At 35.1% G+C, this 15,241-nt stretch overlaps 1 protein-coding gene across 1 annotated transcript in view; it reads right to left on the reverse strand.

Moving 5' to 3' along the window:
- The window catches only part of Cftr (CF transmembrane conductance regulator), a 147,119-nt gene that overhangs the window by 98,306 nt on the left and 33,572 nt on the right, over positions 1 to 15,241 (reverse strand). The window contains 2 exon segments of the mRNA XM_028871755.2: positions 3,632 to 3,847; positions 13,202 to 13,310. Coding sequence (XP_028727588.1) covers positions 3,632 to 3,847; positions 13,202 to 13,310 — 325 coding nt within the window.

Consider the following 15,241-nt stretch of genomic DNA (forward strand, 5'->3'; position numbering starts at 1 on the left):
GAAATGGGATAATTTAAGATATAAGAACAGTTAGCAAGAAGCCTGCCACGGCCATACAGTTTGTAAGCAATATAAGTCTCTGTGTTTACTTGGTTGGGTCTGAGCGGCTGTGGTACTGGCGGGTGAGAGAGATTTGTCCTGACTGTGGGCCAGGCAGGAAACCTCTAGCTACAATAGATTAGAGCTTGCACTCAGCCATTATCAGAAAAGTTTCTTATGACAGTGGGTGCTGGTGACTGCAGAGACCTAGGACTGACCAAAATGTGATAAATAAGTGATGGTGAATGTTTGGTCAAAAGTGAGACAGCTATACCACTCTCCACCCTGCCCCATGACTCAGAGAAAATGGCAGAAGAGGGGGCATAAAGAATATAAGAGCTGAGCTGAGGAAAGACTGACAGCAGAAGAAGTGTTCTCACAGGACCTACAGCTGAGGTTATCTGCACAGGATGAAACATTTCAGGATGGAAGGGGAGGCTCCTGCCTGTTAGGGAGGGCTGTCATGTTACTTTGTCATTGGTGTAACACATACAAACTGCCCTTGCTCCACTACATCATCTCCCACTATGCTCTTATTAAACTCAGTGGACCACACACAAAAAGACATGGAAGAAGGAAGGTTCTTGCTAAGATGAGTTCCAGTGGGAGAGGGCCAGGGATAATAGAGCAAATGGGGATAAAGATGACTGAAGTTAATTATATATGTATATGAAAATAATGAAAAAAATTATAAATTTAGAAATAAAAGATGAAGCCTAAGGTAGTGAAACCTGATCTTAAATTTTTTCATAAACTCCTTCACCAACTCTGTTGACTAAAAGTACTGTCAAAGTCAATAAAAGTATGTTATGAACAAATGAATCAATATTTTTATGTTAACAAAGTCTTCAAATTTTACCAAAAAAAGAACATAAAAGATCACTAACTAGAAACATTTACTCACTGACCTATAAATTAAATGATTTAACATTATTACATAAATTATGATCATGAAAGAGAATAATTCTTTGTGAAATTTAATAGTTTATTAGATGGTTTTGGCAACAAAACACTCATTTATTATTTGTTTCAACCTCATCACATATTTCTTGAGTATTTAATAGATACAAACCATTATCCTGTATGCATCAGGAATTAGTATTTATTAAGATATAATACTTGCCTGGGAGTAACTTAGAAATATGTATATATATATATATATATATATATATATATATATATATATAATATATATATATATTCCTTATAGATGATAATTTTAACTTAAGCTTAACTTAGTTAAGGAAAGCAGAGAGTAGAGTAGGTTCATACTTTGGATTAGAAAAATATGAAAGTTTTATAGACACAGAACTAAAACTATAGACAGGCAAACACAAAAAGTCAGGATAGTTAATTACAAAATATTACTAGAGCAGCAGGAGTGGGGGAGAACTCACTGAGGTAGATGACATGCATCTTAGAAAAAGTTTCAGTGTCACGAAAAGTTATATACAGAGTAAAACATGACGCTGCCTGCATAATATACATGTGGTAAGTATTCAGTTATTTTTGTAATCTTCAAATTCATAGGCAAAGTTCAATTTGTGTTTGTATCCATTATTTCAGTATAATGTGTATGCTTTCAGAATTTTAAAGGGAGGGACTTTATTATAAAATTTGAAATGTTGTAGGAAGGATCCTGTATGTCCTTGCTAAAGGCCTGAAACAGGATAGATATGGACAAGGATATAAGACATGGGAAGAGCAAAGACAAAGTGCCATTAGGGACCAAACTAAGAGCAACATGAAGATGCACTCACACTCTAGTGATAAGCCAACATAAGAATGTAAGTGTGGAATGTACGTGGTAAATGATCAACCATCATAGGTAGTTGAGGTTGAGATGGAAACACACATGGAAGAGCTTCAGACTCTTCATCAGTGTGTCTAAAGGAAATAAATTACTGAATTTGTGTTAAATATTACATGAGGACTTGATCACAAACCACACTCTTTATTTTTATTTTACTTCATATCCCCTTTGCCTCAGTACTGTATTTCCATACTTTTGTTTTTCCTAATTCCTAGAAACCATTTTACTTCAAAGATTGTGATTTATCTATTTTGAAAGTAGTTTTATATAATGTACTGCCTTTATAGGTTTTAGTTTCCTTAAAAGAGAGATAACAGTACCTACAGTAGAGAGTTATTAGATCACATCTACATCATTTATTAGTGTCACACACACACATATGTGTGTTATTATCATTATAATATGTACTTACTGACATATTTATTAAAGTAAATCCAACTTTCTTTGACAGCAAGCCCAGTGATTCTCATTACAAATGTTCTCTAAACAGGTTTGTTGATTTATCATCACGTTTGTCTGGGACATATAACTTGATGAGACTGGAGCCTTAGAGATTCAATTAAACTTATGACTCCTTTTTATTCTTCTCTGCCTCCATAAAAGCCTTTTTTGAACAATAAAGTAAGGCTATCAAGATTTTATTACACAGTCGGCCTTGAGTGTGTACCATAGTGGTGCTATGGATTACTTGTTAGGGCTCAATTTCAGATCCATAGTCCTTATAAGCCGAGTATATAAGGTTTGTCATTGAAGGAAGAAAACAGCAAAGAATAAGGGAAAGTATAAATGGTTCCACCAATGTATCCTTCTTTGATCACTTGGTAGACTAAAGCAGTCCACATATACAGACTGAAGAAAGCACATGCCATTGAAATGACTATGAATTTTGTCAGAATTTTAGACAACACTTAGGCAGCTAAATGTTCACTTGAATCGATTTAAATCATTCCTAGATAATTTAGGCTCTTGTCTAGTTAACATATGCAGAAAAGCAAAATAAGTTCTTATGACTTCAATGCATGTGCTATTTCAAAAACTTTATAGTTACAGAATTCACTGGATGACAAAGGTCCACAAAGGTCTTACTCACAGTAAGACAGTGGACGAGTATTACCACTGTGACACCGTCACCATTTGTGGCAGCTGGGTAAGGTGAAGTGTATTGCTTAGATTATCACTAATGATGACATATTAAATTATTGTTAGTAAATATAAAGATAGATAGCATTTGACCATAGGATGATATTTCATCAATGACTTTCATACTGACTATTTGTCATTTTAACTGAAAAAAGTGAATTAAAAAAATTGATAGTGACTTATCCCACTGCTATAGCACTTGTCTATTTTGTGTGAAGCCCTGGGTTCAATTTTCAGTAATTCAAGAAACAACAACAAAAAAAAAAACCAAAACAAAACCACTCAAATCCTTCCCCTAAAAAAAAAAAAAAAAATCTGCAATATTGTTAAGTTATAGAAGGTACTTAATAATGGTCTATTAAAGCAAATTGAATTACTAAGAATTAAAAAAATACTTATTCCTGTCATTTATTTCATAGACACATGGAATTGAAATCAATTTTCATACTTATCCTTTTTAGAGCTCACAATCTAATTCAGGGTATTGAAGATATGCCATGTAGAATACCTGGGGCTTCACAGGGGGGCAAACCCAGCAAAGAACTTGCTGGCACAGGAAGCCCTGAGTTCAATCCCCAGCACTGAAATAACAAAACAAAGCCAATCAAAACAATCAAAAACACCCCCCAAAAGTATTACCTTCTTATAAATCAAGCTAAACATAGCTATCCTCATTTGCATTCCAATGCGATGAAGTCCAAAAATGGCTGGGTGAAGAAGCAGTGTCCTGACAATGAAGAGGAGGCATAAGCCTATGCCTAAGTAAATGGCAATGGAGCGCTCCATCTGGTTATCTGGGTCATAAGAAGCTATGATTCTTCCCAGCAAGAGGGGCTGGACGGCCTTGGTGACTTCCTGCAGAAGGAGGAAAGAGACTACATTTCATTTGCTTGTCTTAAAATGCCCTTACAATCTAACTGTGAGATATTTTATCTTTACAGAGGGTTCGAAATGGCTTTATAGAGAGGGTCAAACCATCTATGCAACTGCTGATGCTGTATTAAGTTGTATATACTCTGAAATAAGACTTGGTTATTCGTCTACAGCAAAAGCTACTTTGGAACAAGTTTGTTGGTCTTTCTTTTTGTGTGAGGTGTTGACTAAAATCTGAATGTACAGTGGCTACAGAAAGGTGTACACTGAACACACCTCCTTGGACCAGTTCCCAACAAACTCATCAACTTTTCAGTAGTCCTTAACTGACTACCAGCCAAGCTGTTCATCCAGTTAACCATCCCTTCTAAATGTACATGGACAGGTTTGAGCCTAGGAACTCTAAATCTCATCCATCTTGCTAAACTGCCTTCAAGTTAGGAAAAGACATTATCTCCCAACTTTTGTCTTACAATGACTTAGTAAAATAGAGATTTAGGGCTAAATCCCACAAGATTAAGACATATGTGATCCTAATTGGTTATCTCTGACTGACCCACCCCAGTACTGCTCAGCACTCCTAGCTCTTCCCCTTCATCTGCTTTTTATTGTCCTCTGCAATAAAAAGTGTCAATACTCAAGTGTCTCAAGTGTCAATACTACCTGTCCCACCATTCCCAAAAGATGACCATGGTTTCTACACCACCTTCCTCCCCACAGGAAATTACAATCTACTATAACTGTTGTTGATCATTTGTAGAGTTGCTCATTCTGTACTTTATATACAGTTCATTTCAGAACAGTATAAATCAAAGCTCTGAATATAAGAGATTAAAACCTTTAAGAAAGCTTCCAAAATAATCACAAAGATGAAATATAATATTTCCTTTCACATGGCAACATTTTAAATGGATTTGAATTATGGTAAATCAAAAGTCAAGTATGAAAAAGAAAAAAATTACCCTCCTTCCTAGTTATAACATGCTAATAGTTTGTGATATCTAGTGAATAAAACTTGATTTTTTAGAAAGTATACAAAATACTTTTTAGTGTACATCATCTTACACATGCCTCATTCTTGATTACAAGCTAAACATCTTTAGCATATTTAGATGGAGAATTTAATTAAAGACTAAGCAGACACATTCAGGGTGGTATGGCCTAGATGTGATTTTTTTAAATGTCATATAAATGTCCTCATAATGCTTTTTACCTAAAAGCATTTTTTTACATTTATCTTTATACATATCATATAGCTACCGCATTTGCTCTAAATGCTATCGAACATGCCTTCTTATGAATAAATACATCAGGTTGTCTGCCTGCATGGTGGCAACGTGCTGTTTTTATATTTGGATATTATGATCTTGGTTGTTTTGTAAGGTGAGAGAAATCAAGGGACAAGCTAAAGACTATATTTAATATCATATTGCACAATATATATAGCTATTTCTAAGAAATAAGTCTTGTTTATGAAGATTAAAAAGACCATTGTGAGTAAAAATAAATATTAAAAAAAAAACTTAGCTTGAACACAAATTTTCAAGTTACAAATTATAAGCTTACATGTTTTTCTTCTGTAGACTAGTAAGAACTAAGCTCCCTGCAGATGTTGGATCTCCATTACAATTATCTATAACCTACCATCTTTATCATAATGGACTTATTTGCTTAATTATTTCATTGTATCTTAATACAATAATTATGACTTGTATTACCCTGAATGGAATGCCTATTTTACATATTGCTATTACTGATTTAGATTTCATCTTGCCTCAACTAATAGGACATACTCCTCCTGTGAACAACACAGGTCATCCCACAAAGACACCTGATATATTACTCTGGAAGAGCAGGTATTTAGTTTGTTTCTCCACTGAAAAATTCCAATGACAGGACCATCTGTAGATTGCAGCATAAACCTCACTACCACATAGTGCTATATCACTCAGTGAGAAAACTAGCTCTTCTAGCCTCTCTCCTTCTACCATTTTTCCTAATCTTTTTATCACGTTCTCTAATATTTACAATGGAACCATTCACAGATCCACCTGACATTTTTTTTTAATGTGGAAAAAAACACAATGGTAACTGATACCCTGATACCTAGCTTAATCTATAAAGTGAAGTCCTTCTCAAAAATCACCACTGGTACATGGAAGCTGAATGTCCTCTGTTGCTCAGACTATTTCTAGAAATACAAGTGCCCTCATTTTCACCACATGAAATAGTAAACCCAAAAAGAATTGCATCCAATGGAAAATAATGTAAAGCTATTTTAAATAAGATAATATCCAGTTAAATATTTAAAATTTTTTGTCAGGCATAAAACAAGATAGAATTTACTTACTAGTCCCTTGGAAAATAGAAGAAGCTTAATACCAATGTTTAAGACAATATGAACACTAAACTAAAGACATAAAACTCAAATTCCCTTTTTACATTTAATTTTGAGAATTTTATACACAAACACTGTATGTATCACTTCTACAACTCTCTCCCTCCCTTCAGACTCCATCCATGCCCACCCTGGGTCCCTCTTAAGTTCATGACCTCATCTTCTTTATTATTCTTATTCTAGTGTATCTACTCTAGGTGTCCCTTCAGTCACTTCCATTGTTTGGACAGTTCCCCTAATTGGTAAACTCTGGTATTCCAGAAGGTTCTCTCCTATAGTATCATCCCTGAAAGTATGACCTGAGTTAAGAGTACTGTGCAAAGGCTGAAGAACACTTAGGTAATTGGACTGGTCCATTTCTTTCCACAACTATATGTATTTTTCCTGCTCAGAGAGGTATAGAACTGAACAGTGTGAGTTCAAAAGACCATCTGGGGCCAGGAGTTTTGACACACGACCATAATCCTATCTTGGGAGGCTGCAAAAGGAGGTGTATGAAATCCAGGCCAGTCCGCATATGCTTCCTTCCAACCAAAGACCAACTGTCATCTGGGTAAGTGATCAAGTAAAAATAGCTAAAGGGATTGCACTCACGTGGGAATTATTTTAGGTCTCAGAGTAGCCACCCAGGGAAAGTTTGAACACACTTCCTGGTGGATATACCTGGGCTACAGCATAAGATTTTCAAGACCAGAGCTCAAAGTCACTGTAGTTGAATGCATCTCCTTAAACCACTCCCATTGTACCTGACAAAGTGAAATGTTTCTAGAGAAAGGAAAGTCTACATTGAACAGACAGTCAGACTATACAAGGAAGTTCCAACAAAAACAGAAGGGCAAACTCAGATTTGTAGCTAAATTACATGGACTTATCCCAAGGCATCTTTATACAACAACAACAACAACAAAAAGCCACAAGTTGTGGAGCAGGGAGCTTAGCTCAGGGGTAGAATGTTTGGCTAGCACATGAGGTTTAAGAGTTCTTTGTTATGTCTTGGGCAGCCACTAAGTAATATCATTATTACCTCCACCTGTTTAAAGCATGTTTTATATAGCTTCACCTTTAGAATATTAGGGCAGGCAATACTAAGAAGTCAACTTAACAGAATACCAATATACTATTGAACAACCTGTGAGTATCACAGTGACAACAGAGAAATTAATTTGAAAAACAATATCTGTATCTGGTAAAAGTTCCAACAAAGCTAAAGGTTAACTCCTTGTTAACCTAAGAAAGAAGCTCCTTCAGAATCAGGAATCAGCACCACAGTTGATAAACACAGACTTTGAAGTCAGGAACACAACAGAATACTGGCTATTATAACCACTTAATAATATCTTTCTGAAACTCCTAAGGTAACTTAATAAGAAAAGTGATTGCTATGAATATATAAAAAGTAAAAAAGCACCATTATTAATATGGATGTAACTGGCTCCAGAGACTATTAAGTACACTAACAACTAACTGAACTAAGAAAAAATAAATATTGCAAAGATTATGGTTCCCCTAATATATTGTATAAGATTAATGTACATTTTAGAAGTAAATTAGCACCAGGACAGGGGCTATCTATTCACATGGCCACAAAAGTTCCAATCCCACATACAATATACCTAGTAAGTGTACCTAATCAATAAATATTTGTTAAATAAAACTTATTAAATAAATAATGTTATTTATTTGGAAACAAATAATAATTGAAACCATTTGAAGAATAAAAACAATGTGAGGGTTTAAGTTAATGGATACTAAACCATAAAATTATACATGTCACATGACAAGGAAATCTACTGATTTATCTGGAAACTCCAGGAAAGGATGCAAATATATGTAATAACTTAAGATATAATAATGTGTGACACTTAATTCAGTTCAGAAAGTAAAGCTTATCCAATCAAGAATGGAAAAACTGAATCTGAGCTTTAAAAAAATTAAATTCTATTTTATATATATACACATCAAAATGAATTCTAAATGGGTTAGGTATTTAAATATAAAACATGATATAATGAAGGACAGACTGGGGCTAGAGTATTGGGGGGCCATCCCACCCCCATTTTCCCCCAGGATACTCTTGAGTAAGAGCAGCAGGAATATTAGATAGAAATATAGTTGGAGAGAGACACAGAGAGAAATATAGAATAACCTCAGGAGGGTCTGGATCCTTATCCACTGGGCCCTGACTGTATCTGCCAAAGGACTTTTAAAGGAATGCCAAGGGGTGGAACAAAAGACCTCCCTCTACCACAGCCAAGTGCAGATCATTTCAGACACCTAGTGACCATGCACGTGGTCAAGCCATCCCCTAATGCAGCCTTGCTGTGAAAAGCAAACTCAAATCTCCCTAGGAAACCTTTATGGGCTCCCACATTAGAGAGATGGTTCCATGGTTAAGAGGATATTGTTCTTCTGGAGGACTCCAGTTCGGTTCCCAGCACCTTCCTAAAGCATATTAAAACTGTGACTCAAGTCCCAGGAAACATAGTGCCCTCTTCTGGCTTCTGTGGCACCTGCACTCATCCAGTAAACATACAGACATGCAGGCACACATACATATCTATAAGGAAACAAATCTTAAAACACTAAAATTAAAGTAAAACCAAAGATACCCGCACTTTGCATAATATTTGAGTTTTATAGAACTCTGAAACAAAGTATAAACATAAATAAAAATAAAAACAAAAGCAAAAATACAAAAAATTATATAGATTGTGCAGCAATTAAAAATTATAATGGTTAGAAAATAAGAATTTGTCCACATGTGGTGGCACATGCATTTATTTTGACACTCAGGAGGGAAGAGCAGGTGGTTTTCTGTGAAGTCAGACCAGTCTGGACTACACAGTGAATTCCAGATGAGATATAGGCCAACCAAGGTTACATAATAAGACCCTATCTTTAAAATGTTTTAACTAATTAAAAATTACTAGAATAAAGTTGCAAGGCCAATAAAGTCTAGAGAGAATATTCTAGTATCAAACAGACAAACACCAAAAAAAAAAAAATAGAATAACAGAGTAAAGGGGCAATTCATATACAGAAAAGGAAATGTAAATGGATAATGACTATATAAAAGCATAAAAGTAATGCTGGTAAAAATAATAATATATTCTTTTAACTTAGAAATTTTAAAGATGATAATATCAATTGGTGGTAAAGACTCAACTTTTCCAAAGTTGTACTAGAAAATTAAATTACATATTTTCTAGCTATATTTGTAAACTTTGAGTCTAGAAGTTATACCAAGATTTAATTTTTATCAAATCAGTGTGTACTGAAGGACTACTTTCACTAGCCATAAAATGGAAATAATTTAAATACTCAATAACTTATAATTTAATTTCATACAATTAGAGAATTTATTAACTAGGTAGAACATCTAATGACATAGAACTTCATTCACAAATACATGAAGAACAGAAGACTTGTTGCACATTATCTAAAGGAATGCTCACCCTCCCTTTCATTAAGCAAATGTTCTGATAGAAAATGAAGGGAGAAGTATCAGATTATCTGGAGTGGATACTGGTTACTGTGAAGATGAGTGGAAAATTCCTTACTTTTCAAAAAGGATGCTATGAACTTCAGTGTTCTGATTGCAGGATCTAAGGAAGACAAATGAGGAAGGAGCTCTACTCTGAGAAGAAATAAATACTTGAGATACAGCAGGCTTATGGAGTGTTCAGAGTGCAAAAGTCTGCTGCAGCCACAGAAGCAGCAGATATGGGGAACAAGGGGGTGGAACAGAAGGAAAAGAAGTGAACCCTAGACAGCAGGCCTCCAGATTTTCTAAAAGCATTCATATTGAAGGGATATATAAAAGTTAAAGTGCCCAAGGAAGAGCCTATGCGTGTGCAGAATTACCCAATACACCCTTCCATCAGTAGCAAGAGGCTTGATTTCAAAGGCTCATGTTTGTCTAAATACAAGAGACAGAACCTCCTTTCTAGCAGTCTGAGGAATTTAAGAACTATGGCATTATGAGTACCAGGATTTCTTCAAGCCCTTTAGCTTTCTGGGATGATATAAGGCGAACTAGTATTTGCCTCTGTTCAGGGATGGAAACATGGAATCAAGAATACTTCATAGTAAACACTTGTGAATTCTTACAGTAACAAAAGCTCTCTGGTGATCATATTATGTCAATGACATGTTTACAGATGCCCTCTACTTAGCTTCCCACAAGTTATCTTAAATTGACTCTCATACTCAGGTTTTCAATAGCCCATTGCTCTTCTGCACTAGAAGTCTTAAATATTAAAGACAATGTTGTGTCTGGCTGCTGAGTCAAATAAAGAAAAACAAGTGCATAGTTAATGGGGACGTACCATAACTAATATGACTTAAAACTGCATCACTGGGGCTGGAGAGATGGCTCACAACCAAAACTATAAAATTGCATCACTGTTGTAGAAATAAGGGTCTTTGTGATGGCATTTCCTTTTTCTTAACCTTTCACAGTTGAAAGCAAATTTTATAGTGCTTTTTTTCTGTCAGTACTGAAACCAACCAAATCGTTATTATATCACAATTACCATGATATACAGAGACCAAGGATATAAACACATATGTTTGTCCCTCCCAAGGGAATGTATGTCTCTCTACGTCTATACAAGAATTGCAGCAGTTTCTATAATCTTTGCTTATTTAATAGGAAGCATAAATGCCCAGAGAGAACACTACAAACAATGAAGCAATGGCATCAGTTGCTTGACAGATAGAAGCTTATTAAAATGGCTAAACTTTCTCCCACTCTCACTGCAAGTCCTTGAAAGAATAAAGAAAGCAGAGGCTGGTAAGAGTAGTAGCGATGAGGATACAGGGATAACTTGATTAACTTGATTACAAATTCACAGGTGGAAGGAATATGTTCTACTATGAAATGTTAGCAATAATATTTCAAAATAGCCAGGAGAGATTTTCAATTATGTCACCACAAAGAAATGATAAATGTTGGAGTGATTTATATGTTATTCTCAATAGATCATGAAAAATGTATGCATATATTGAAATATACACTGTACACTTTACAAACAAAGACAATTTGTATATGTCAAATAAAATTTTTAAAATAAAAATTAAATTAAAAAAATTAATAGATGAAATGCCTTGGAAATTATACTTACCTAAGTAAGATCTAGTTTTCAATTTTTTACAACTTTGAACTGTGTGGCCTTAGTGAGGCTTTGTGTGGGCTGGGTGAGGGAGGACGAGAAGGGTAGAGTACCTTCAGCATCACTACACTGTTCCCTGTTCACTTTCTTCCTCATGCCTTCTCACTTTGCACATTCAGCTGCTCTTTCCCATCAGGACCTTTCCTTACCAATATTCTGCTGGGTACTGGCAGAAATTTGATGTTTAGATCTAAAAGCTATGATGGGTCCAGAGAAACATGCCAGGATTCTGGCTAGCTCAAAAGCACTTTTAATCACTCAACTCACAGATAATTAATACATTGTGAATAACTTTGAGACTTTTCAGCTAGATATTTTTAATTTTGAAAAGTGTTAATATTTCTCTTTATTTACTGCATTTCCCTGTTCTGAGATTCTACTCACTAGTAGATCTTGACTGAAAATAGCTTCAAATTCTCTGGATGTGGTCACTGATAAAAATGGCCTCAAAGATACCTTTAAAAGATAATTCATTCTTCTCTCCCTCCCTCTCTCTATATATATAAATATTCATATTTATATGAATATAAATACATATATATATGTGTTTCATAACACATACTGTACGAAATTTTATCATCTTTCATACATAGAGATCTATAGATCTAACCATATGATATAACCATAGATCTGTATTATATAACATAAAACATATTATTTATTATATATGAATATGATGTATATGAATTTACATATAAATATGTGATGAGACTATAATACACATGAATTTACTTACAAAGAGATAAAAATCTACGCACTCATATATTTATATTCGTGTGTGTGTGTGTGTGTGTGTGTGTGTGTGTGTGTGAGGAGAAAAGCCCCAGAAAAATTTCTTCTAGAAGATAACAGCATTAGAAAACATTTTGTACCTATTTATAGTCAATTTTGTCAATATAAAATGTTAATGAATTTTTCTTGTGCAGGATAAAGTAAACTTCTTTAAGTAGTATAGCTGTACATGGATGGGTTCATACAGATCTGAGGAGAAACCAAAGCCTGGCTAGCTGAGGGTAAAGTCCAGAGGAGATACAACACAAGTCAGTCCAATGAAAGAGAACACCCAAAGCGTTATAGTGCTGAGTTTTTAAAGCAGACGACATATTTCCACTGTCACCCTCTTTTACAGGATGCAACTAAGCATTCAAATGACACTAATGATACAGAAAACAACACCCAAGTCACTTTTGAGATGACCTAGGAAGCACATCCTAAGTCAATGAACACCACAAAGCCTGGGTGTCCAGGCTTGCTATTCTCCTTATACTGATGAAGCCAGGCTGCTGATAAAATACACTCAAGTGTACCTCACTGCTTCATTTATAACCTGTGCTACGTTTTGGGAAACAATTCAGTGTGTGTGTGTGTGTGTGTGTGTGTGTGTGTGTGTGTGTAATCAAAATATCATAAACATCCCTCCATATATTGACTGAATGGATCCTTATTCTTGTCACGATACTGTCTCCCAACATTTTCTTTTTTGAACACAGAAAAGTAAATGTGCCAGTAATTTCATAGACTTTCAAGATGCTGTGATCTAGATTCATAAGAGAAAAAATTTTAAACAAGTAATTTGCTTTACTGGATCCATTTTAATTACCAACTGTAAATTGAAACCTGCATTTCAAGAGTTTCCACTTAATTTTAGGTGGTTTGTGTTTATAGTTGTAATAGAATCTTATGATAACCTTTTATCTTTCTATAATCACAAAACTACTATATCTCAATAATACATGACACTATATTTACCAGTGAGAGCCTTACCCCTAGGTATAACAAGATTCCATAGAAGATGAATCTCCAGAAAAAGCATCGCCGAAGGGCATTGATGAGCTTGGGGTTCTTCTTTGAAGCTTGTTCCCTGTCCCATTCTCTGCAAAGAATAAGAAAATGAGATCAATGAGCTGCAGGTGCAAGTTTCTGAGTTACTCTATTTCCCTTCATAGCTTCCACCCACAAGTATGTTCATGGAGATTAACACACGATGATAAAAGGACAAAACCTCATGAAGTGTCCCCAGTACCAACTACTCAATCAGATATTTGGTGGAATTTGATGCTCTGTCATGTAATATCTCTGCAGAGCTTCATTTCATGAGACTACTAAGTTGTGTGTGTTAAGGAAGTGGTGCACTAGGCTTCTTCAGAGTGATGGCGAGGGTGAACAAATAACAGATAACATTTAGAATGCATTTGTGCTCAGAGCAAGATCCAAAAATAGATAGATTATTCTAAGCATTCCCCCTCATCTCATGATATTTATATGTTTTTAACTGTCACAGATTTCACAATATTTAACTTTTAAACAAAATAATAAATTAAAAAATCAGGTGGATCTTTTGTTTTATTTTTTTTCAATTTTAATTAATATAATTTCATCATGTCTCCTCCCTCTAACCCCTCGCCGCCCTTCCTCCTCATTCCTTCTCAAATTCATAGCCTCTTTGTCTTTGACTGTAACACATATTATTGTTGTAACATATATGCAGCCTGATGAGTCCTTTTAGCGTTGCTTATGTATGTGATTTCAGGGCTGAACCCTTGGTATTGGATAGCCCACTGGGGAGCTCACCTGTGGGAAAACCATTTCTCTCTCCATTACCTTTATTTCTTTGTCTAGAGGGGGGCTCAGGAAAAGAAGGGGGTGAGCACTGAAAGAGCCCCTGATTGCCAGAAAGCCTACTGTGAGATGTGTCTCCTAGAAATGCCAGGTATGCTACACCCATGATACTCCAATAATCTGGTTGCCTAAAACAAGCCTAAACAACGACAATACCAATAGACATGCTAATGAAAGGGGAACATCAGGTGAACATTTTAATGATTTAACACAAGAAAAACCTATTTGGATGTTTAAAGAAAAAGCATGAAAGAATCATCATTAAACTTTAGTATCCAACTACTGAAATAATTTATTAGTGTATAAGTCTTTGAAAAGAGAAAAATAACAATGTTTTATAGTACGGATAGGTACTAAATAGGATTGACAAAGTAGCTGAGGTCTAATACTTGAGTTTTATTTTCAGTACTCCTAGAGCATCAGCTGGTTGTTTTCAGGTTGTTGCCACTGCTGTCTATTAAGAAAAGTATTTTTTTTTTAATTTTTACAATGGAATAAAATATGTCTCAGTGTCACCTTCATGTTAATTTTCAAATTGTTCTGAGATGGAAAAATCCCATGAACTACAGACAAGAACTGAATATTTAGATAATGGTCTTGTATTTCATTAATGGCTATTCTCTTTATTACCCAATTTTCATAACTAAATTGGTTCTACATCATGTGAGAGGAAGAACATACAACTGAGATTTGATGAAAAGCTTGGCAATCGCAATACAAAGACCATGACTTCCCCCATAAAACCTGCCAATGGCAGCCTATCTATAAAGCCTAACCCACCCATGTTCCTCTTCTGCTCTTCATTCACATACATGGAGCCTGTTTCTCCATCTATGATATTTAATGAATCAAAAATAGGGCACAAAATAAGTATATAGCAGCAGCATCTTCTCCATGCAAGGAATAGGTCTCATTAAAAATTCTCATTAGTCCTGAGTGAGGTAACCCAAACCCAGAAAGAGAGTCATGGTATGTACTCACTCATAAGTGGATTCTAGATATAAAATAAAGAACAATCAGACCACAACCCATAGAACCATGGAGGCTATATATATAGCATGGAGGTCCCTAGGACGACTGTGGCTTATAATAAATTTCGGTTTTACTCAATTATTGAAAAAAAATAGCCAAATGAATGGAAACACATGAACTATGAACCAAAGGCTGAGGGGCCCCCAGCTGGAT

Source organism: Peromyscus leucopus, chromosome 3 (genome assembly GCF_004664715.2).
Source record: "Peromyscus leucopus breed LL Stock chromosome 3, UCI_PerLeu_2.1, whole genome shotgun sequence".
Classification (NCBI taxonomy): Eukaryota; Metazoa; Chordata; class Mammalia; order Rodentia; family Cricetidae; genus Peromyscus; species Peromyscus leucopus.